Here is a 26,728-nt window from a genome sequence, read left to right as displayed (position 1 = left end):
CACTTGCACAAGATGCCACGCAGTGGAACTGAACCCGGAACCATGTGGTTGGTTAGCAAGCTACTTACCACACAGCCACTCCTGCACCTATGTATATATGTATATATATATATATTTCCTGGCAAACTTGCAGGAAAACTGAAGGAAGGTAAAATATGCCCCATTCATAAAGGAGGTAGCAGAGCGGAAGCCAAGAACTATAGACCTATCTCTCTGACCTCACACATCAGCAAGGTCATGGAACGAATAGTCAGAAGGAAGCTGATCACCTTCCTTGAAGAGAATGACTTGCTGCCTGACACCCAACATGGTTTCCGACCAGGGAGAAGCTGTTTAACTCAGCTCCTACAACACTATGACTGGGTGCTGAAATGGCTGCTCAACCACTCAAATATGGAAGTGATATATCTCGACTTTGCAAAGGCCTTTGATAAAGTCGATCATGGAATGATATGTCACAAACTGCGTGATCTCAACATAGTTGGAAAACTGGGAGAATGGCTTCATGACTTTCTGAAGGATAGAAGTCAGGTGGTAGTAGCCAATGGGGCCACCTCCATTAACACACAAATAGTGAGCGGTGTTCCGCAGGGCACTGTTCTGGGACCACTACTGTTCATAATGGCCCTCTCAGACATGCCCTCAGCCACGCAGAGAGCCACGATCACAAGTTATGCAGATGATACAAAAGTTTCACAGGCAATACAGAACCCTGAGGACACTAAACACCTGCAATGTGAGCTGGACGAAATATACAAGTGGGCTGAAAAGAATAGCATGCAGTTCAATGCTGGAAAGTTTCAAGCTTTATACTATCAGCATGCAAAACTGAATGCAATACCCAATGAATACACTGGACCCGGAGGGATTGCAATCCCAGAGGCACAATCAGTTCGTGACCTGGGTATTCACATGAGTGATGACGCGACCTTTCATGTACATGTTGCTAAACTGACAATGAAATGTAGACGGCTGGCTGGATGGATTCTTAGAACCTTTAGAACAAGAGAACAAGAAACCATGATGGTCCTCTGGAAGACACTTGTCCTAAGCCACTTTGACTATTGCTCTCAGCTATGGTCACCATCCAGTGTCAAGTTGATCACAGAACTTGAGGCGATCCAACGAAGCTACACAAAGAAGATAGCCTCTATGCAGAATGTAAGCTACTGGGAAAGACTCAAGATATTAAAATTATATTCCCTGGAGTGTAGGCGGAAAAGATATGCCATAATATACATCTGGAAGATCCTGGAGGGAAGTGTCCTGAACTTTGGCATCGAGAGTTACGCAAATGCCAGAACTGGGCGCCACTGCGTGGTGCCTAGGACTCCATACCTGCCATCAAGATGTAGGACAAGATTCTGTGATAGCCTGGGCTTCCGAGGCCCACAGCTCTTCAATATCCTCCCGAAGAACCTGAGAGACCTGCATGGGGTGGATACAGATGTCTTTAAAATGAAGCTGGATCTCTTCCTGTCAGGTGTCCCAGATGAACCAACTTCACGGCAGGAGGTGCAGATGAGGGCAGCTGCATCGAACTCTCTCATGCACCAAATGGCAGTTGCTAAAAAGCTTTCGTGAAGTAGGGCCATGTAGCAACACCAAATGGCGGTGCCCCAGCATGGCCACGGCTCATGAGCTGAAACTAGAATCAATCAATCAATCAATCATATATATATATGTATATATATATATACGTAAACAAAGTCAAATGCGATACAATAAAATTAATTATTATCGCTGGTGTTCTGGGACACGCCATATATTATTCATATATAATTACACTAAAAGGCGAAGTGTGTACCAGATACACAAAAGCTGGATAAATTTAATGAGATGAAAATTAAAAACTTTTACAAACTTAGTTCTTCTTAGACTGCAGTTTCGCCTATTTCAGCAATAAAAATAATATTTATTTACTCAGGTAGGCTCTTCAGTAAGATTCCTGTTATTATGGGAAGTGCACATTAATAGAGGCACATGCGTCTATTAAATTGCTCTTTCTAAACTATTCAAATCACTGCGCAGACTCGGAACGTACCCGACAAAATAGGGTTTTCTGGTATATCGTCTAACGCTCAAAAATTTATCGAGAAAATACGTAAACAAAGTCAAATGCGATACAATAAAATTAATTATTATCGCTGGTGTTCTGGGACACGCCATATATTATTCATATATAAGTACACTAAAAGGCGAAGTGTGTACCAGATACACAAAAGCTGGATAAATTTAATGAGATGAAAATTAAAAACTTTTACAAACTTAGTTCTTCTTAGACTGCAGTTTCGCCTATTTCAGCAATAAAAATAATATTTATTTACTCAGGTAGGCTCTTCAGTAAGATTCCTGTTATTATGGGAAGCGCACATTAATAAAGGCACATGCGTCTATTAAATTGCTCTTTCTAAACAATTCAAATCACTGCACAGACTCAGAACGTACCCGACAAAATAGGGTTTTCTGGTATATCGTCTAACGCTCAAAAATTTATCGAGAAAATACATAAACAAAGTCAAATGCGATAAAATAAAATTAATTATTATCGCTGGTGTTCTGGGACACGCCATATATTATTCATATATAAGTACACTAATATATATATACACTGTACATATAGTACACAAAGTACACTGTATATATATATATGTATATATGTATATATATATATGTATATATATATATATATATATATATGTATATATATATGTATATATATATATGTACATAGTGGTTGAGGGAACCTGTACAAGAGGTAGAACCAGGAAGACCTGGGATGAAGTGGTGAAGCACGACCTTTGAACATTAGGCCTCACCAAGGAAATGATTAGTGACCGAGACATTTGGAAATATGCTATGCTCGAGAAGACCCGGCAAGCCAGATGAAACCACAACCCGTGGCCTGTGCCATGAGCATAACCAGCCCGCTTATGCATAGCTTTTCCTTCTTTGGTCAATAAACTTTCCTTGCAAAGACCTGTTGAGGCAAGTGAAATCAAATCAAAATCACTTCGATGACTGGCATCTGTGTTAGCGGGGTGCAAACACCATATGAGTGTGATCGTTGACAGAGTGGCTATTCGGGTATGATCATTACCAGCGTCGCCTTACTGGCACTTATGCCTGTGCTAGTAGGGTGCCAAGAACACCATCCGAGCGTGATCGTTGCCAGAGCAGCCAACTGGCTTCCGTACCTGTGGCACGTAAAAGGGCACCATTCGAGCATGATCGTTACCAACATCACTTCACTGGCACCTGTGTTGGTGGCACGTGTAAAAAGGTTTAAGTGAAGTCATTGCCAGTACCGCCTGACTGGCCCCCGTGCAGGTGGCACATAAAAAGCACCCACTACACTCTCGGAGTGGTTGGCGTTAGGAAGGGCATCCAGCTATAGAAACTCTGCCAGATCAAGACTGGAGCCTGGTGTAGCCATCTGGTTTGCCAGCCCTCAGTCAAAACCATGCTAGCATGGAAAACGGACGTTAAATGATGATGATGATATATATATATATATACTCTTACTCTTTACTCTTTTACTTGTTTCAGTCATTTGACTGCGGCCATGCTGGAGCACCGCCTTTAATCGAGCAACTTGACCCCGGGACTTATTCTTTTGTAAGCCCACTACTTATTCTATCGGTCTCTTTTGCCGAACCGCTAAGTGACAGGGACGTAAACACACCAGCATCGGTTGTCAAACAATGCTAGGGGGACAGACACAGACACACAAACATACACGCACACACATATATATATACATATATACGACGGGCTTCTTTCAGTTTCCGTCTACCAAATCCACTCACAAGGCATTGGTCGGCCCGGGGCTATAGCAGAAGACACTTTCCCAAGGAGCCATGCAGTGGGACTGAACCCGGAACCATATATATATATGTGTATATCAATAATAATAAAGGGTAAAATTAATTAATAATTAATTTTACCAAGTAGTTCGGTAAGTTAAAAGAACTTATACAAAAATTTTATAGTTATGAGCATAATTATAGTTAGGGTTCAGCAAAATTGGCTTCAACACATACTGAAATTTAGAAATAGCAGTTAAAATTCTATTCTACTACCATACAATATCTCCCAGACAGCAATACTCTGCAACTCACGAAGGTAAAGAGAAAAAATAACGAATCCACCCGGCTTTGATTAACTACATACACATTTCGGGGTTAAAAAGATGTAAAATGATGTAAAATCATATTTCTACTCACTTATTTCCTTTCTCAGTACGGTATTTCAAGTTTTAAATTTGAGAGCACTGATAATTAACATTCATACTCGACCAAGCGCCATTGATTAGCATGTATCCGAAAACCAGTTTTTCCGAATTCAAACATGGATGATTTTTTCTCAATCATCCATGTGTGCCAAGAGTAATTCCACAGAAACTGCGGAATTATGCTCATAATTATAAAATTTTTATATATATATGTATTTATGATATATATATATATATATATATATTTTATATATATATTTAGTATAAATATATACATATATATATATATGATGCTTGAACGGAGATGTGTCGATATATGCTGCATCCAAGAAGTAAGGTGGAGAGGAGGTTCTGCTAGGTTCCTCACAGGCAAAGAATGCAGGTACGAGATTTTCTGGGTGGGAAACACTGACGGGGTTGGGGGTGTTGGTATACTTCTCGCTGAAAAATGGGTAGATAAGGTAATCAAGGTAGTCAGAGTATGCGACAGAATACTTAAGATTAGATTAATGCTTCACCATGGGTTAGCAACCATTATATCGGCCTATGCCCCTCAGCCGGGGCTACTCGATGGACAGAAAGACCGATTCTATGACACCCTACTGCACACTACCTCGTTGACGAACAACAGGGACCTTTTTGTGGCTGGTGACTTCAGTGGACATGTTGGACAACATACAGGGGTCTTCCATGGTGTACATCGAGGCTACGGCTATGGTTCCCGCAACGAGGAGGGAACCAGGCTGCTGGAGTTCTGCGATGGAAATGATCTTATGGTTTGCAATACTAACTTTAGGAAACCTACCAGTCACCTACCGATCGGGCCGACATACTAGCCAAATTGACTACATCCTTGCCAGGCATTGGGAAAGATGGCTACTTATAAATGCCAAAACCTTCCCAGGCGAAGAATGTACCCAACAACATAGACTGGTAGTTAGTGACTTTATGATCAGGACTAAGTGGATGCCTTGAAGACGACCAATATGGAGAAGAAGGATCTGGAAGCTTAAAGATCCTGCAAATGGACAGAGATTTAGAGACATATTACTTGAAGCCTCTGACGAAGTAGAAGGGGATAGAGCATCACAGGGGATAGAAGACAGCTGGACGTTTCTAAGGGACAACCTGCTGAGAGCCACTGACCAGATCTGTGGCTGGTGCAAAGTCCCCTCTCGACCTAGAATAATGTGGTGGTGGAACAATATTGTAGACAGGGCTATTAGAGAAAAGAGACAGGCTTGGAAGGTCTAGAAAAATGGTGGTAGTAGGGAATTGTATCAGACTGCCAAAAGAGAAGCTAAGAGACAGGTTTATTTAGCCAGAGGGGAAGCAGATAAGAAAAAATTTGCCAATGTTCTGCGCCGTGAGGATCCAAGACTTGAGGTATTTCGTGCTGCAAGACAGTGTGTGAGAGAGAATCGTGATGTGGTAGGAGAGAAATGTGCCACACCCTAGCAGTTGAGGGAACTTGTGGGAGAGGTAGACCCAGGAAGACCTGGGATGAAGTGGTGAAGCACGACCTTCGAACTTCAGGCCTCACCAGGGAAATGACTAATGACTGAGACCTTTGGAAATATTCTGTACTTGAGAAGATCCTGCAAGCCAAATGAGACCATAACCTCGTTTCCCTGTGCCAGGGGTGTAACCAGCCCACCTGTGCATACCTTTTCCGTCTTTGAACACTAATATCTGCTTGCGAAGATCTGTTGAGGCAAGTGAAATTGAAACCGAAATCAAAATCAAAGTGAAATTCAATGACGGGCAGGAGCACCATACGAGCATGATCGTTGCCAGCCTCGCCTTACTGGCACTTGTGCCCCGTGCTAGTAGGGTGCTAAAAGCACCATCTGTGCGTGATCGTTGCCAGAGCGGCTAATTGGCTTCCGTGCCGGTGGCATGTGGGAGGCACCATTCAAGCAGGATCGTTACCAGCATCGCCTTACTGGCACCTGTGCCATTGGCATATGTAAAAAAGATTCGAGTGAGGTCGTTCCCAGTACCGCCTCACTGGCCCCTGTGCCGGTGGCACGTAAGAGCACCCACTACACTCTCAGGGCATCCAGCTGTAGAAACTCTGCCAGATCAAGACTGGAGCTTGGTGCAGCCATCTGGTTCGCCAGCCCACAGTCAAAACATCCAACCCATGCTAGCATGGAAAGCGGACGTTAAACGACGATGATGATGATGATGATATATATATATATTTATATATCTATATATATATATATTATAAATATATATATTTATATATCTATCTATATATATATTTTCATATAACTATATATGAATATTTATTGTATATATATATATATAAAACTTTTTTTTTTCTTTCCTTGTCTTTACCCCTCTGCGAAGGAATTTTATTTAATTCTTTCGCAGGAAGGGCTAGTTCAACGAGTCGTGTTCTGTCCTTACCTTCGAAACACGCATGCTGATGAAGGGACAGCTGATGAAGGGGAATTTTCCTTGTGTTGTTTGTCTTGTACTCTGTTTTTTCGTTGTTAAAAAATAGGTCCGTTTCCATGTTTGTTTTTACGTTTTCGTTTCTCGTTGAGTTCTACGTCTATTTGTGGTGTCCTGTACTCACGTATATATATTTATATATGCATGTATATATACATGTAGATGTAGGTACGTACATATATATGTATGTATGTATGTATGCATATATTTTATTTATTAAATTAATATATATATATATTTATATATAAATATATATATATGTGGCTGTGTGGTAAATAGCTTGCTAACCAACCACATTGTTCTGGGTTCAGTCCCACTGCATGGCATCTTGGGCAAGTGTCTTCTGCTATAGCCCCAGGCCGACCAATGCCTTGTGAGTGGATTTGGTAGACGGAAACTGAAAGAAGCCTGCCGTATATATGTATATATATATATATATGTGTGTGTTTGTGTGTCTGTGTTTGTCCCCCTAACATTGCTTGACAACCGATGCTGGTGTGTTTACGTCCCTGTCACTTAGCGTTTCGGCAAAAGAGACCGATAGAATAAGCACTGGGCTTACAAAGAATAAGTCCCGGGGTCGATTTGCTCGACTAAAGGCGGTGATCCAGCATGGCTGCAATCAAAATTAATTACTGAAACAAGTAAAAGAGTAAATATATATATATATACAGGGTGTCCCAAAAAAATGTATACACTTGCTGCAACAGTCTGTCATGCCAAGCATTAGAGAGGACTTTGAACAGGAAGAGTTTTATTTCCAGCAAGATGGGGCACCTCCACACTACCATCACGATGTTAGATCCTTTCTTGATGGGATCTTGCCAAACAGGTGGATTGGACGGAGAGGTTTTGTCGAATACCCGCCATGTTCACCAGACCTCACACCACTAGACTTCTTTTTATGGGGATACCTAAAGGACAAAGTCTACGCACAGAAACTTGCAACAGTCGTTCAATTGAGGGCAACCATTGAACATGAATGTACGAATATCCCAAGGGAATTGTTCCATGATGTGTGCCATTCCATCGCTTCGCGTTGTCAGCAGTGTCTGGAGCAGAACGGACATCAGTTTGAGAACATGCGATAACAAGACAATAGAATGATATTTGTAAATTCTTTTACATGTTGAAAATTATTGGAATTATAATAAACCCCAAATTTACAATTATTTAAGGTGTGTATACATTTTTTGGGGACACCCTGTATATATATATATATATATATATATATATATATATATATATATATATATATGCATATATATATATATATATATATATATGCATATATATTCATATATATATATATTCATATATATATATATATATATGCATATATATTCATATATATATATATGTGTATATATATATATATATATATATATATATTATTGTATACAGACAGCTTCAGTGACTTGTCTCAGCATTGCATCAGTAGGATGTATAGGCAAGATGTCTAACCTAAGTCTCCCTAAGGAGCCATTGTGGCAGTCTACAACATGCTGATAGAAGATGGAGTTTGTTTTTTTTTTCAATGTAGTTGTCCAGGTGTTCTTTGAACCTATCACTGATGCTCCTAGAAGTCTCTCCAATATATGACCCTGGGATAATCATGCAAGTCCTTTCTTGGCACTTAGTCTCGCAGTTCATATGTTGGTTTGTAGAACATACTACACAATTATTCTGACACGTGATTCTATCAAATTGGTATGATCTACTTAATACAGATTTGATAGTCCTACCTGTCTTTTCTACAACTTTGATCTTTGTCAGATCGTGGTCTCAAGTGACGAAAATATTTTGGCAAATTAAATTTAAATGTTGAAGTGAATCTAATGGTTTCTGTGTGTTTTTACATGGTTTATAAACACCTTCCACACTGCAATTGTTAGTAATTCAGCACACGATCTCAGATCAGGTCACTTGCTATGTAAGTACATCTCCATTATATACACACACACACACACACACACATATATATATATATATATTTTATATCTAGTTTCGGCTCACGAGCTGTGGCCATGCTGGGGCACCGCCATTTGGTATTGCTACATAATTTTACTTCATGAATGCTTTTTAGGAATTGACATTTTGTGCATGAGGGAGTTTGATGCTGCTGCCCTCATCTGCACCTCCTGCCGTGAAGTTGGTTCATCTGGGACGCTTGAAAGAAAGAGGTCCAGCTTTATTTTGAAGACAGCATGGAAAGCGGACGTTAAATGATGATGATGATGATGATATTTATATGTCTCTATATCATCATTATTTAACGTCCATTTTCCATGCTAGCATGGGTTGGACGGTTCGACCGGGGCCTGGTAAACCATGGAGGCTGCACCAGGCTCCAGTCTGGTTTGGCAGTGTTTCTACTGGATGCCCTTCCTAACGCCAACCACTCTGTTGTGAGTGTAGTGGGTGCTTCTTATGTGCCAGGTGAGGCTGGCAATGGCCATGATCAGTTGGTGCTTTTTACGTGTCACCAACACGGACGCCAATCAGGCAGCGCTGGCGTCTGCCACGTTCAACTCGAAATACAAATGGTCGTCACTACAGAGCCTGCGTAGACGGAGGAATTGGAAAAAGGGGATGGATAGCTTGGTGTGTTTAGGGTGGGAGGAAGAGAAGTTGAAGTATGAGTGTGAATCTGTGTTTGTAGTGGATGGAGGTGGTGAGAGTGGAGTGATGAATGCTGACTGAAATGTCAAGAAAGGAGACAAAGGTGTCAGAGGTAGTGCAGGAGAAGTGGAGGGCAGAATGGAAAGAATTGACAAAAGAGAGGAAGGAGTCTTGATGTTTGTGGGAGAGTGAGGTCGCACCAATACAGTCGTCAATATAATGGCTGTATAGTTCAGGAGTGAGACCAATGAAACTTGAGAATATTTGAGCCTCAACGTAGCCAACGAACAGGTTCGCATAGTTGGGGCCCATTCTCGTTCCCATGGCCACTCCCGAGAACTGCTAGTAGAAATCACCCATGAACAAGAAGCAGTTGAGTGAGAGGACAAGTTTGGCCAGACAAATGAGCGTGGATGAATAAGTGGGGCTGAGGACTGATCCTTGGTGAACCCCTACTTCTACCCGGAATTCTTCACTATACTAATTACCAACCCTCACCTTACTGACAGCATCCCTGTACAGGGTTTGTACAGCTCTTACCAACCACTCATCTATCTCTAGTTTCTACATTGACCAGCAGATAAGGGATGGGGGCACCCTGTCAAAGGTTTTGTCCAAGTCAACAAAATGTTTATCTTTGGTTAGGTATTTCTCCTGCAGTTGCCTCACCAGGAATATAGCATCAGTGGTGCTTCTACTTGGCACAAAACCAAACTGCATCTCATCTAGACTGACTCTCTTCCTAATTAGTTGGGCTATGACCCTCTCTCTAACTTTCCTCACTCGATCCAATAATTTGATACTCCTGTAGTTATTTCTATCTAAAGCATCACCTTTACCTTTGTAGCTGTTGACTATGGTACTGCTACACCAGTCATTGTGGATGACTCCTTCATAAACTACCTGATTTACAATATGGGTGACTAAATTATAACCCACACCACCAGATATTCTAAGCATCTCATCGGTGATTCATGATGGACCGAGAGCTTTTGCCTCTCGTCATATCCTTAATTGCTTTATCTACCAGAGTACTATCAATTCTGGTAGATGGTCCCTCAATTGGATCAACATTTAGTAGGCTCTCCTCCTCCCATTTATTCTCCACATTCGTCAGTGTTTTATAATGGCATCTCCAAGCCTCCTTTGCGGAATCATTAAATGCAAGTGCACCATCATCCACGTGGACACATTTTTCTCCCATAACATCACAATTTTCTCTCATACACTGTCTTGGAATTGGAAATACTTCAGTTCTTTTATCCTCACATCACTGAACATTGGCAAACTTCTCTTTTTCTGCTTCTCCCTTGGCTATATATACCTGTCTCCTAGCCTCCCTTCTGGCTATCTGATACAGTTCCCTGCTACCCCAACTCTTCCAGGTTTTTCAGGTTTGTTTCTTCACTCTAATGGCCCTGTCTACAGTATTGTTCCACCGCTATATTACCCTAGGTCTTGAAGGGATTTTGCCCCAGCCATATATTTGGCCTGTGGCACTCAGTAAGCTGTCCCGTAGGAATTTCCAGCTACCCCCTATGTCCGAGGTCTGTAGCTCCTCCTCCTTCTCATCACATTTCTTTATGAGAATGTCCCTAAATCTCTGACCACGTGAAGGTATCTTAAGCTTCCAAATCCTTCTTTTCCAGATCGGTCTGCTTCTTGGCATTCTTCTGGCTTGGAGTCTAAAGTCACTAATGACTAGTCTATGCTGGGGGGTACATTCTTCACCAGGGAAGGTCATTGTATTTAAGAGCAACCCTGCATCCTGCTGTCTGGTGAGGATGAAATCCATCTGGTTTGCAGAGTCACCTGATTGATAGGTTATCAGGTGGCTGGCTGGCTTCCTGAAGTTGGCATTGCAGATCAATTGTTGCTTGCATGACAGAACTCCAGTAGCCTAGTTCCCCTTCGTTTCGGAAACCAATTCCATGCCCCCCCCCCACTCCATGAACACCATGGAAGATACCAGGTTGCCGTCTGACATACCCATTAAAGTCTCCAGCCACAAAGATGAGGTCATTGTCACTTATCTTTGAGGTAGCCTATAGTAGAATATCATAAAAGTGGTCCTTCTGTTCATTTGGTAGGCCCACTTGTGGAGCATAGGCAGAGATAATTGTAGCTATACCATTCTGCAGGACTAGCCTGAGTTTAATTATATCCATCGCACACCATGATTACCTCTACGACCTTATCCACCCATTTCTCTGCCATAGAGTCAGCCACACTCACCAGCTAGACTAGTAAAAGAAAAGTATTGCAGGCGGTGAAGGACCCTACTGACAGACTAAGACTGCAGAATGGCCTGAATGCCATACATAAATGGGCTGATGAGAATGATATGCAGCCAATGGTGCAAAATTTTAAGCACTCCACTAGCAGCCCACAAACTACAGCTGAAATACATGGGACCAGGAGGCAATTTAATCCCAGAGTTTGAGTCGGTGCATGACCTGAGAATCCATACGAGCAATGACGCAACTTTCCATGTGCACCTTGCTCAGATGGCAACACTATGCAAGCAGGTGGTAGGTTGGATCCTTAGATCCTTCTGGACCAGGAACAGAGACACAATGCTTCTGCTTTGGAGAACCTTTGTCCTCAGTTGTCTGGACTAATGCTCCCATCTGTGATCCCCACAGAGTGTAAAACTGATTGTGGAACCAGAGGCAATCCAATGCCACACGCAAAGAAGACAGACTCAGTAAAACACATGGGCTACTGGGAGAGGTTGAAGGAATTGGGACTCTACTCCCTGGAGAAGAGACGTGAAAGATATAATCAGTGCTAAATGTGTGGAAAATAATGGAGGGTCTGGCTCCAAATTACGGAATTCAAATCTACAACAATCCCCAAATTGGATGGCACTGCACAGTACCAAACGTTCCATCTTCTCTATTGAAGATACAAACCCAATATTGTAATAGCTTGGAATTCAAGGGACAACTTTTTAATGCCCTATCACAGAACATGCAGAGTGTTGACATAAACGTCTTCAAAAAAACGTGTAGACAGTTTTTTATCAGCAATTCCAGATGAACCCACATTGCAGCAGGAGACACAAAGAAGAGCGGCGATGTCCAACTCGCTACTTCAGCAAAAGCAATATTAGAAAAACCCCCAGACGCAGTAAAAGTGGAGCACCAGCATGGCCTCAGCCTCTCTGCCTGAAACCCATGAAATGTTATATATATATATATATATTTATTTATCTGGTTGGAACAAAATTTTGTGCAGTTTCGAAGAAAAATTGAAAAAACAATATTATTTAAATATTTGTGCATGCTCTTATTCAACCACATATGTCCCATTTTGTTTCACCGTCTTTTACCATCTTTGAACCAGCTTCATGATCCCATCCTCCCAGAACTTGATAAAATTTTGGGTGATGAGCTGGTCAGAGTGGTTTTTACAGTCTTCCAAAATTGAAGTTCTTCCTATTAAGAGAATTTTGTAGGGCTAATATGGAGGTGCAAAGTCAAGTGAGTATTGTGAGAGTGGAAGGACATCCCAGCCAACCTGAACGAATTTCTGCAAGGAAACATGAGGTTTAGTGTTGTCCCGAAGGAAGACAACATCCTTCCAGTTGGATGTTTTTCATTGATTGCCACCTTTAATTTGTCTAATTGAGAACAACAATTGTCTGAATTAACACCTGATTTTGTATAAGGAGCTCATAACATGTAATGGCTTTCCAATTCCCCTAAATAGGGAGCATCCCCTTTCTCTGATACTGACTGGTTTGGGAGTGATTAAAGGTGGTTCATTCATTCACTCCAGGATGTTTATTACTCCACATTGTTGTAAAGAATACATTTTTTATCACCTTTGATTGTTGTTTTAAAAAAATGGATTGTATTTATTGCATTTGAGCAGAGAATTGCAGATGGGAATGCAGTCCATTAAATTTTTTACTGTTTAGTTATGAGGCCCTCAAACATCATAGCATTTCAGATATCCAAGTAGTTTTAAATACTCTATAACACTCATAAAGATTTGTGGAGTGCATTTGTCTTGTGTCCTGCAGCCTGGATTATTTTTTCTTAATTTCTCAATTTGATCATCATTGGTGACTGCAGCCTGGTTGAAATGCTCACTGACTTCCAGATCAAAAATTTTTTATTCCAAAGTTTAGTGTATCACTTATGAACAGTTCTCTCAACTATGATACTATCTACATAAACTGTAGATATTTGTTTGCCGTTTGTACTTTGTTTGCTTATTTTTTTCCTCTCTGGAAATAGAAACAGCCTCAAATGATGAAAATGTATCTCATTTTCAATGTAAGAATGGCAGAAATTAACCATTCCCTCATTGAATATGTAGAAAGATGTGTTGATATGTCACCTTACAGAATATGGGTCTCAGAGGCCCACACCTCCCACACCCTCAGGGTGGGCACCCTCAACGTTGGCACATTGAAAGGTAGGTCTGGCGAGATAGTCGAGATGCTTGAACGGAGACGTGTTGATGTATGTTGTATGCAAGAAATAAGGTGGAGAGGAGACCTAAGAAGCATCAGTTGTGGTGTGCAAGAGAGACGATTGCGCTGGTATGGTCATGTGGCGAGAATGGATGAAGATAGGTGTGTGAGAAAGTGCCAATCCCTAGCAGTTGAGGGAACCCGTGGAAGAGGTAGACCCAGGAAAACCTGGGACGAGGTGGTGAAGCACGACCTTCGAACTTTAGGCCTCACTGAGGAAATGACCAGAGACCGAGACCTTTGGAAATATTCTGTACGTGAGAAGACCAGGCAGGACAAGTGAGCCCAGCCCACTTATGAATGCCTTTCCTCCCTTGGACACAAAGACCGGTTGAGGCAAGCGAAGTCGATATAGAACCTCATCCGACGACAGACACCCATGCCAACCCTCCATGCTTGCGAAGACATGTTGGGGCAAGCGAAATCGAAATCAAAACCGAATTGAACCAGCCAGGATCCCTGGCCTGGTGGTACGTAAAAAGCACTATCCGACTCGTGGCCGTGGCACGTAAAATACTCCAATGCGACCGTACGACAGGCACCCATGCCAACCCCCTTTGCTTGTGAAGACATGTTGGGGCAAGCGAAATCGAAATCGAATTGAACCAGCCAGGATCCCTGGTCTGGTGGTACGTAAAAAGCACTATCCGACTCGTGGCCGTGGCACGTAAAATACTCCAATGCGACCGTACGACAGGCACCCTTGCCAACCCCCTTTGCTTGTGAAGACATGTTGGGGCAAGCGAAATCGAAATCGAATTGAACCAGCCAGGATCCCTGGTCTGGTGGTACGTAAAAAGCACTATCCGACTCGTGGCCGTGGCACGTAAAATACTCCAATGCGACCGTACGACAGGCACCCTTGCCAACCCCCTTTGCTTGTGAAGACATGTTGGAGCAAGCGAAATCGAAATTGAATTGAACCAGCCAGGATCCCTGGTCTGGTGGTACGTAAAAAGCACTATCCGACTCGTGGCCGATGCCAGCACCGCCTCGACTGGCTTCCGTGCCGGTGGCACATAAAATACACCAATCTGACCGTGGCCGTTGCCAGCCCCGCCTGGCACCTGTGCAGGTGGCACGTAAAAAGCACCCACTACACTCACGGAGTGGTTGGCGTTAGGAAGGGCATCCAGCTGTAGAAACATTGCCAAATTAGACTGGAGCCTGGTGCAGCCTTCTGGCTTCCCAGAACCCCGGACGAACCGTCCAACCCATGCTAGCATGGAGAACGGACGTTAAACGACGATGATGATGATGATGATGTAAGTAATTCTCTGTCACTAAAATATGACGAAGGGTGCAGGGAGCACCAGCATTGCTAGAAATAAGAGTGAAAGAACTCTTTACCTACAAAAGCACATTTTCTATTTACTGGCAGGGGAGACAACCTCCTCACCGCACTCGTCATCCCTGCCCTCTTTATCGCATTTTAGTGTCAGTGAATTGTTTCCTTTTGGTTTTGAATTGCATCTGACCACCTTCATTATTTGATACACACACACACGCACACACACACACAATATGCTTCTGTCATGTGAGAAACAAAATCACATGTTTAAATGCCACCAATTGAAAACAGTGCAAACTTTTGTTCCAACCTCATATGTTTGCGTGTGTGTGTTATTCTGAAACAAGAATATTATTGAAAGTGACCTTGAGGTTTTGGCTAGCTACTTACATACATATATATACACATACATAGGTATGTCTATGCATATATATATATATATATATATATATATATATATATATATATATATATATATATGAATGTTTATGTGTGTGTACATGTATGTATATGTATGTGTGTATGTGTGTGTGTGGTGGGAAAAACTACAAGTGAGGTTGTATCTCTTAATCATTTCTTATAGTCCTCCTTAAAACCTCTCTCTCACTCTATCACTGTATTTCATCATTTTTTTCTGTCTTCCTTTTATCTACAAAATGGATTAACATTCAGATTTCATGAAAATATTAATATTTGTATTGTATGAATTGTTGTTGATGTTGTTGTTGTTATTGTTATTATTATTATTATTATTATTGTTATTATTATTATTTTTATTATTATTGTTGTTGTTGTACTTGAGTATTTACAGAGTAACAGGAGAAGTTTCTTTATTTTTTATTTGTTTGGTTTTTATAAAATTTTTTTAAGGTTTTGTTGTTATGCTGCTGTTTTGTGTGTGTGTGTGTGTGTGTGTGGACATTTTGATATATACAGTAATCCCATGGTATACAAGTTAATCTGTTCCTGGAGACTGATCTTAAAGTGAAAACTCATAAAGTTGAACAATAATAATTTCCCATAGTAGCAACGTTATAAATCATAATTCAGTTCCAGAAATATATATTTTACCCATGAAATTTGTAATACTTGTAAATATATGGCAATAAAACAACTGCAGAATGTAAAGAATACTTTATGTAAAGTAAAAAGAATGTCAAGATCATTTATAATTAAAAAAATATTATTAATTATAATCATTTTCTGAATCACTTTCACTCACACTAGATTCATGCACAGCATCACTTGTAGACACAATCACCAATTCACAAGCACTCATAGACAGACTTGTAGATTGCTTTTTAAAAAACTAAAAAACAAGTCTAGAGTTGTTTGTTTAGAAGAAACTTTTTTTCACTCCCTATAAATTTCTCAGTAAAATGCAGAAGTATTTGTTATGATAGTAGAAACTTTTGCACTTCATTCAAAATTTGAATCTTGTGCTTGAAAAATAAAACCCGTATACCTGGGATCTTGTAAAGTGAGGTATTATTGCTATTCATCTCAACAATTATTAGCTTGGACAATATAGGTTTGAAAATGTTATTGCACAAAACCATATCTGACCCGAAACCACTAATTTCCAAAGGCAAGCACTGAAAAAATGTTAAGAATTTGCTGACATTTAAGCAGCTTGAATAAATTAACAGATACTGGCGTTAGTTGTTGTTTTTTTTTTTATAGATATGAGCAATGATTATATTTATGGACTTAAAATAAAATTGAAAGATACAAACACATAAGATTGTTTAATCACAATTTACAAACTTTGTTATAGTGCTAGCACTGAATTAGCATAAATTGCTCAGATTCTATTTATACTGCCTGCTTAATGGAAGAGAAATTTAGTATGTCAGGAAGTGCTGTCCCTTGCTCCAGCATGGCTGTAGTCAAATGACTGAAACAAGTAAAAGAGTAAAGAGTAATATCCAATATGTCTCTCTCGTGATCCAGAAGGACATGAAGTATATACAACAAAATAACTTTAATATCTAATATGGTATTGAAACCGAACTGTAGGTTAGACGTTCTATTATCTCTGCTCTTTTCCAAAGCAGTGAGATTATTTCACACCAACCAACTCATCTCTCTCATCTCTCATTGTGAATGATACTTTTCAGCAAATACCAACAGACAAAGACAACATGCCATTAATGTTCAACGATATTCTCCAAAGCCAACCATTGTGTAGTAATGAGTATAGTTAGATGCTCCTGGTTAGGTGTAGGGTCATCACATCTTAAGAACAAAAACTTTACATCAGATAGAAAGCTGTGTTGCTCTTAAGACTAAATACATCAGGTAAATGTATTAGATTTGATTTCAATTTTTGGTAACCATCTCTATGCCCATCATTTGTCATACTGTTACAATAACCGAAAGAAAGAAGTTCTTCTCTTTTGTTTTCTTCATATATAATAACAGTCAAGATGAGTTTTCTTTTCCTTTCTTTTTTCTAAAGACCTTAAATTTGAAATTATTTCACTTCTTACACCTGTTTGAAAGAGCTCCGGCCCGTTGCAACAAAATCTCTTTCTGAACTCCCTCAAAACCTCTAAAGTACTCTTTGTTGACCATCTGGCCAGAGGGAATCCCATGGATGTAGATGATGCCCTTGCTGTCAAGAAAAGGGATCATTATGAGCTTCCCAGTGGATTTGCTTTGCCTGGCCCCCTTGGATCTGAGGGAGTCAGGATGCTTCCATTGGGCACTCTGTCTCTTGGCCTCTGGATCATAAAAGTAGATTCAGCTTGCATGACAGGTCACCAGTAACTCGAGGACCCTTAGGTTGCTGTTTAGATCTTCATGGTGAATTGTGTGGATAGTTGCCACACCAACTCCAATCTGTGTACTTATTGCCTTTGTAGACATTCTGCAGTCTTCTTCCAGAAAATCAGAAATGTTCTCAACCCAGTCTGATGTTCTGACATCCTTCTCCTTCCTACACTTCTCCATATCTCTCACCTCTTCTCTACCATTCTGAAAACTTCTTATTCCAGCAAAAGACATGCTCAGCCTCATACAGTTTAATCCCTACGCAGTGTGGAGCATTTCTTTAGCATTTTTACCCAGTTCAACACAAAATTTTAAGCTTCCAAATTGCATTTGCATCTTGACTGCATCCTGCGAACTGATCAGCTGTGATAAGACAGTGTCTTGTAGGCCATGTTCAAAGTGCTGCTTATAGCTGTCTCCTTCAATGTGGAATAGAAAAAAAGTTGACTTCTTAGATTTGGCTCTAGTGTGATTAAGCTAAAGAAACACACTGAATGTGATGTCTCCATTTCAGATTGTTTTACTGTAAATAAATAATAATCCTTTCTACTCTAGGCACAAGGCCTGAAATTTGGAGGGAGGTAGGTGTCAATTTCATCAACCCCAGTGCTCACCTGGTACTTATTTTATCAATCTCAAAAGGATGAAAAGCAAATTCGCCCTCAACGGAATTTGAACTCAGAATGTAAAGACAGATAAAATGTTGTGTAGCATTTTGTCCAGCATTCTAATGATTCTGCTAGCTTGCCATCCTAAATGATGACGAGGACGGCGACGACGACGCTGCTGCAGAATGTGTGGTGAGAGGGGGGAAATGCTATGGCACATCATTAGCAAATGCCTGAAATTGGCACAATGTGAATACAAATGGAAACCATGGCCTACAAAGAGCAAAGACATGGTATGAACAAACCCCAGAAGGAGCCACCAAGAATGAGAACTGCAAAATCCTGTGGGATGCAGTGATCCAGTGCGATCACCTGACCAGACATTGGAAACTGGACATTGTTGTGGTGAATAAAAGAGAAAGAACATGTATTATTATCAACATAGCCTGTCCCAGTGGCAACAGAATCAATGTGAAAGAAGAAGAAGAAATACACCTATGACGATATAAAGTGGGAAATACGAAGGTTGTGGACAATGAGGAGAGTAGACGTGACACCAATAGTAATTGGTGCACTTGGAAGTATCAACACTCAGCTACCAACATGAAAGCACAAGACATGACATTTTGGAGAAGAGGTTAAGTTGATGAGATTGACCCCAGTACTCAACTGGTACTTAATTTATTGACCCCGAAAGGATGAAAGGCAAAGTCAACCTTGATAGAATTTGAACTCAACATAAAACTGGATGAAATGCCACTAAGCATTTTTCCTAGTATGCTTACGATTCTGCCAGCTTGCCACCTTAAATAATAATAATAATAATAATGATCATCATCGTTTAACATCCACTTTCCATGCTAGCATGGCATGGGTTGGACAATTTGACTGAGGTCTGGTGAACCAGATGGCTGCACCAGGCTCCAATCTGATCTGGCAGAGTTTCTACAGCTCAATGCCCTTCCTAGCGCCAACCACTCCGAGAATGTAGTGGGTGCTTTTACGTGCAACCAGCACTAGGGCCAGTCAGGTGGTACTGGCAATGGCCATGCTCAAATGATGTTTTTTATGTGCCACCTGCAGAGGAGCCAGTCCGGTGGCACTGGCAACGACCTCACTCGAAATTTTTTTCATTTGCCACCAGCACAAGTGCCAGTAAGGCGATGCAGGTAATGATCACGCTCGAATGATGCTTTTTATGTGCCACCGGCACAGAAGCCAGTTTGTTGCTCTGGCAACAATCATGCTCAGATGGTACTTTTAGCGCTCCACTAGCACAGATGCCAGTCATCGAATTTGATTTCGATTTCACTTGCCTCAACAGGTCTTCGCAAGCAGAGTTTAGTGTCCAATGAAGGAAAGGTATGCATAAGAGGGCTGGTTACACCCCTGGCATAGGCCACAAGGTTATGGTCTCACTTGGCTTGCTGGGTCTTCTCAAGCACAGCATATTTCCAAGGGTCTTGGTCACCAGTCATTGCCTTGGTGAGGTCTAATGTTCGAAGATCATGCTTCACCACTTCATCCCAGGTCTTCCTGGGTCTACCTCTTCCACATGTTCCCTCAACCACTAGGGTGTGGTACTTTTTCACACAGCTATCCTCACCATTCTCACCACATGACCATACTAGCACAATCATCTCTCTTGCACACTGCATCTGATACTTCTTAGGTCCAACTTTTCTCTCAAGGCACTAACACCCTGTCGAGTATGCTGACATTACACATCCATCGGAGCATTCTGACTCTAGTATTCAACTCTTGTATTCAACTGGTACTTATTTTATTGACACAGAAAGGATGAAAGGCAAAGTTGACCTTGGCAGAATTTGAACTTTGAACATGAAGGTGGACAAAATACTGCCAAGCATTTCAGCCAGCATTCTAATGATTGTGCCAGCTTACCTTCTTCATCATCATAATAATAATAATTTCACATGTTTGCCACAAGATCAGCTTGGGGGACGGTGGGGATGAGTCAATTACATCGACTCCAGTGTTCGACTGGTGCTCATTTTATTGACCCCAAAAGGATGAAAGGCAAAGTCAACCTTGGTGGAATTTGAACTCAGAACATAGTAATAGGCAAAATACTGCTAAGCATTTCATCCAGTGTGCTAACGATTCTGCCAGCTTGCCACCTAATAATAATAATAATAATAATAATTTAGCAAGCAATTGATCCCTTATACTGCTGATATTTATTTTCTTGCTCCCACAAAGAGAGGCGAAATAAGCGCTTGTAGATTGGAATTTCAATCATAGAAGGTTCAGACTTCTTCCTTAATGCATTTGAACTGACACTCAACAATACCTGGTAATGCTTTGCTATAGAAATTAGCTGTGGTGGTGGTTGTGGTGGTGGCGACAATGACGACGACAATAATAATCTTTTCTGCTAGAGAGACAAGGCCTGAAATTTTATGGGAGGAGGCAAGTTGATTACATGGGTCTGAGTATTTGACTGGTACTTATTTCATCAATGCCGAAAGGATGAAAGGCAAAGTCAACCTCAGTGGAATTTGAGTTCAGAACATAAAGACAAAAGAAGTAGGCACAGACCCAGAAACATTGTAGGATGTGCAATCAATTCTCTTGACCCAGTACTTGACAGATGTATTTTATCAACCTTAGAAGGATGGAAAGTAATGTTGACTTCAGCAGGACTTGAACTCTGAATGTAAAAGTTTAAATGCTACCAAAGTTGATTTTTTAAACAACAACATTTATTAGGTAAAAATTTTACAACAACAATAATTTATTTGATAAAGATTGTATAAATATAAGCAAAATTGTTTGAGTTAACGAGTATTAAATAATTTAAACTAGAAATTAAAACTACATTTTGCACCCTGATAACTTTCTGATGCTGATGAAGACGACAACAACATCTTACTTTGACATTTATAGAACATAGATAGCATTAATTAACCACAAAGCCAACATCCCAACAAATGAATTGCATAGCTGATGTGTTACCAGAATTGAATTCAGAAGAGTGTGCTATATTTCTTGCAATGATAATGATGTGATATGATATTTGTGATAATTATGAGATCATTTTTCTGTACAGCTTAAATTATTCTTCCTACAGGGTCATAAGTAAATTACACCTAGTTTGTATACTGTTACATAAAATTCAATGTTTGTCTTCTCTTTTCCTTTAGGGCAAAAATAGTGAAGATATCCTTTAAACGAAAACAGTTTTTCATTCAGTTACGTCGAGAAGTGGTAAGTGATCAGTTGTTTCTATAAATAGATATTAATAGGAGAAGGCATGACTGTATGTTTGACCATGTTCTAAAGAATTTGATCCTATTGTAAAAACCAGTGTTGTTCTTTCTAACTTCATGGCCCATGCTTTAGCAAAGAGAGATTCATCAAAACAAGTTATGATTGGCCAAAACCCTAATCATAGTGCCCCAGTTCTATGTATGTTGTAACTTACATCTCACAGTGATTTGTTACTGTGCAAACTGGTGACTCTGACAAACAGTTTCCAGCATTCTGTAAATCTGTCTTAGCAGGGTCCAGTGTAACTGAATAACTAAATTCACTTCACAACTTCAGTGTCCTGGTTTCAATCCTGCTGCATAGCATCTTGGGTATATGTCATTTTCTGACTCCTCAGGTCAACTCATACCTTGCTAGTGAATTTGGGGAGATGAAAATTGTACTGAAGCCTATCAGCCTTGTCACACTGATAATACCTGAGAATTCCATTAAGGGCCCACGTGTTTGTGGAATATTCAACCACTCACACAATAATTTAGGAACAGGTAATACAGGTAAAAGAGTTGATCAGACAATCAAGATCTTCCACAATATCTGTTCTAAGCCTTAATCAAGAATCTCAACTCCTCAATCAGAAACTCTTAATGCTAATTTACTATTGTACATAAAATCTTTTTATAAAAAGCTGCACAGATTCACACAAACTTGCAATTAGTTCCACATTTTTGTTAGGTACAGTTCAAAGTACATTGTTTATTACAAATTTTCTCATATTCTTTTGCCTTTTTTTTTGTGTGTGTACAGTTGTTTTTTTATCTGATATTTTTTTTTTATTTCTAGAATAATGTGTGACTTATCTAAATTTTCTCATTTCCATTTTAACTTTTTCAAATTCCTTTTGTTTCCCCCAAAAATCTTTTATTTTTCTATGCTTCAGAATGATACTGTTGAAAATTTGATTGGTTTCAATATGGTCAGTTACCGCTCTTGCAAGAATCTGTGGAAGTCCTGTGTTGAACACCACACGTTTTTCCGTCTTCATGCACCAAACCCACCATCAAAGAAAATTTTTTCATTAGGTTCTAAATTTCGATACAGGTAATTACTTCAGTCTCCCTACCCCCTCTCTCTCTCTCTCTCTCTCTCTCTCTCTCTCTCTCTCATTCTTTCTCACTCAATCTTGAAGTCGGTTTCATTCTTCAGCTGTGTTGTTGTGTATCAAATTGATCTCAGCAACAACAAAATCACATTCTGAGCCTGAAACTTCTCTTATTCTATAAATCAAAGCTTTAAAAAATGTACATAAAAAAAATTAAAGAAAAATAGTCCAAATTTCCTGATTATCAGATATTTTGCAGAACTAAAAGATGAATTATTTCAATTATTAGCTACATATTTTCCAACTTTGCTTTTCTGCATAAAATGTTATTGGTAACTTAGTCAATAGTCCAGGCCCATGACTACTGTGAGTTTGTATCAGCTTGTGAGTATCACATTAAATCTCTGGGCAACAGATTCTTCGGCTATAAACGTTCACATCTATACAAGAAGTCGTTAGTGACAATTATAATGTCAGTACACATAAAATGCAAATGTTCATCATAAGCTTATATATTGGTATGAAAATTGCATTCTAAAATTTCACGAGTGTCTGTTGTGAAATGGCTTATTTCTCCTAGGGATAAGGTACTGAATCCCTAGTTTATGTGTTTATATTTTGATGTGGACATTGTGTTAAGCTCTTGAACAAGTTATTTTAATCTCACTATTAATTTGATTTCAATGGAAATAATCTGTTGCTTCATTTGCAAACTCCAGCTTTGAGATTTGGTTTTGGATTTAATTCTTCAGAAGTTTAAACAATCTGGTTCTTGGCTATTCTCCATTTCTTTTGTTATAGGACACGAGCAAGGTGGAAGTTACTGTCGTTGCCTAATCAAAACATACCACCAATCTTACACAGGTAACAAAAAGTGGGAAGATATGATCACCTTCAGACTTTTGTTGCCTGACTCAGTTAACAGCTATCAAAACTATGTAAATTTCTTGAACAGAATGAAACCTGTTTAACTCTCATGCAACTGACTCTGTGTGTGTGGGGGGGGGGGGTCAAACCCGAATAAAAGCTCAAACATTTGATCCTTGTAAGGATGTTCCAGTGTCTTCTTTCCAATTTCTTTCATGATTCTGTTTTGCTGTTTCATCTTTTGTTTCCTGATTCTCTTCTAGTGGCAAAACAGAATATCAAACTCTAGAAGAAAGTAAGCGGCGAGCCAAAATTGAAAGGTCTTTCTCAAGGTAAGTTACATTAATTTATTTATTATTTGTATTATTTGCACAATTCATCTGTTTTTGGTTTTTATTTGTGTGTGTGTTATATGTATATAGTTGTGTGAGAGAGAGACTGTTCTATTTATGTTGGTATAGGGCAATAACCAAGAACAAACTGTTTAGAAGGGAACCTCCTTGGAAATATTTAAGGTTATAATGAGCAGCTAGTCTTCCTGTAAACATTCGAACCATTATATGAAAGGAATTTGAGATCAATCCTACCCGTATTACTTTTCAGAAGGCTTTTATTTCCCTATCAACAAAAATTCAGCTCATTATTTGAGATTGAACTAAGGTGAATATGTGAAAGTACATTCAGTAAAAGACATATTAAAGTAATATATGTTAACTGGATACAAGTTCTCAGTCTGCTTGGTATGGAATTGGAAAATAGCCTTCAAAAAGGTAATAACACCTTTCACAAAATTCTTGTTTCAAAATTCAGCCATATGTTTTGTTTTCCAGAACAATTTAACCCATACTATCACTGAAATAATAGTGAATAACCACTGAAAATTTGAAAATAATTGATGCATTTAATATTTTTTTAAGAAAAAGAATTAAATAAATTGCATTTATCCATTTGCCTGTCCTGTGTATTGCATGTCATATACAGGACATATTTCTCTGGCGTGTAAGCATCATATATGATGCACATTCCCAATATTTTTTTCAGCCACCAGGGTTAACTTGAGACTTATGAAAGGAAAGCCTTTTATTACTCAGAATGTATGAAACAAGGGCCAACTAAAAATCTGGAAACAAGTATGGATGTTTAGGATAAACTTATGAAAATGCTTTGGACAGACAAAGGGTTAATGCAAAAATAAATTTTAATGCATCATCTTTAGTGTGTGGAATAAACTTACTTACCCATAAAAAAAATCTGTGTTAGGAATTCTGTTGATAAAAATCTCAGTTCTAATGTTTGCCTTGTTTTCTTATTTGCCAGTTTGGTCCTTAGCTTATTTTTCTAGTAATCTTCACCATCAAGCAATTCTAACTTTATTTTATAACTATCACTTTTTGTATTTTTTTGTTGTGACAAATCTACAGGTAGTTTTGTTGTTGACTGTGACTTTATTGTACCTGTGTGTTGTACCATAGAGAAGAAAAAATATAGAAATGATAATACATTCAAAGTTTGCAATGATTTAAAACTTTAAATGGAAGTATTGTTTTATATATATATATATATATATATACATATATATATGTGTGTGTGTGTGTGTGTGTGTGTTCATTGTGTTTATTTTCCTCTGAAAATATTTTGTGCAAAAATAATTAAAAACATTTGTTAATATTTTGTGTGAAGTTTGAAATATGGACAATTGAATTGCTACAACCAAGCTACAGTGTTTTACGTTAGGAATGTAAAATTTGGAATTTAGCATATTGAAGGTTAGGTAATACAAATGAGGTGAAAGAAGAGGGCGTCACTTGTGTTCCACTAGTGAGTTTAAAGCTAGAACACACACACTCTCTCTCTCTCTCTCTGTTCCCCTATTTTTCAAATATGGCTACTATGTCTAGCAGGTTGAACAACCCTGTAAATGCTCTCTCTTTGGAATTAAAATTCCATGTTGTTGACAAGCAACAAAGATTTTGGCTGTTAATTGTATAAATTTTCCTGCTATATTGTATTGTTTTAGTGGTAAGCGGTATTCACTGCTCAGTCATACTACACTTCTTAATTAGGATATGTTAATGATTGTTTTATATTTATTACGTCCATCATATCAAAACTGCTTTACTTATATTTTAATACATCACAAATTTCCACAAAATGGCTCAAGGGAAATAGGCTTGGAACTTTTATTTAGATGTTCCTTCAAGCCATGTTTCTTCAAAGTACTTTTATTTTGAAAATGATCAGTAAAATATCAATTCGACAGCAAGAATTCATAATGGACAATTGTAACAAGCAGAAGTCTTCAAGTAAATGGTGCAGGATTCAAATTCCTTCTTTCAGCATCTCTCTGGAATTATCTTAGATTAATCCCACTTTAACTTTTTCTTTGGAAATCAAACTGACCATTTTTAACTGAGAAAATATAAGAGCCTTTCACTCTATTTGTTTCAATAAAGTAAAAATTTGCAATTATTATTATTGAGTGAGAGAGTGGTGCATGCCTTCAAAGTGACACTGGGGTACACCTGTCTGATAAGGTTACACCAGGCACATGTACCACAACCATATAATGTGTGACGTAGTGATCTCATGTCAAGATAACAGCACATGACCTTGCAAGTGGGACACAGAATTTTCCTCAGGTTGAGTAGCCCATCCTGCTCAAAAGGTCCCTGAATAAGAGTTGTTTAAAGATGATGACCAAAACACCTATGTTTGCAAAGGTAAATTATTCAAATTTCAAAGATTTCCTCTCAGCACATGATATGATGCTCACCTACTACTTTTGCTCCTCATCAGAGAGACATTGTCAGCTCAGCTGGTTACGGTCAAACCACTGACAAGCAAATCTGTGGTGTTGAACACAATATTTGCTGTAGCCCATCTTTTACACCAAGACAAAACAATGTACATGATAACACTTTCAATCAGTTGGGATCATGAGAGCCACTGTCTAGTACTGCATCAGGGCATTATTATTATTGAGTGATGAGAGAGCAACATATGCCATCAAAGTGACACTGGGGTACAAATATACGAAGCCCAGTAT

At 39.3% G+C, this 26,728-nt stretch overlaps 1 protein-coding gene across 9 annotated transcripts in view; it reads left to right on the top strand.

The window, feature by feature from the left end:
• The window catches only part of LOC115215691 (tyrosine-protein phosphatase non-receptor type 4), a 603,270-nt gene that overhangs the window by 383,538 nt on the left and 193,004 nt on the right, over positions 1 to 26,728 (top strand). For all 9 annotated transcript variants that reach the window (XR_005000546.1, XM_029784972.2, XM_036505713.1 and 6 more), the window contains 3 exons: positions 21,650 to 21,713; positions 22,654 to 22,814; positions 23,946 to 24,014. Coding sequence is in view for 8 of the 9 variants with exons in the window: in XM_029784972.2 (XP_029640832.1) it covers positions 21,650 to 21,713; positions 22,654 to 22,814; positions 23,946 to 24,014 (294 nt within the window). In the remaining variant the exon portion in view is untranslated. The remainder of the gene's footprint in view (positions 1 to 21,649; positions 21,714 to 22,653; positions 22,815 to 23,945; positions 24,015 to 26,728) is intronic.

Source organism: Octopus sinensis, linkage group LG9, assembly GCF_006345805.1.
Source record: "Octopus sinensis linkage group LG9, ASM634580v1, whole genome shotgun sequence".
Classification (NCBI taxonomy): domain Eukaryota; kingdom Metazoa; phylum Mollusca; class Cephalopoda; order Octopoda; family Octopodidae; genus Octopus; species Octopus sinensis.
This window is presented reverse-complemented; position numbering and strand designations above follow the sequence as displayed.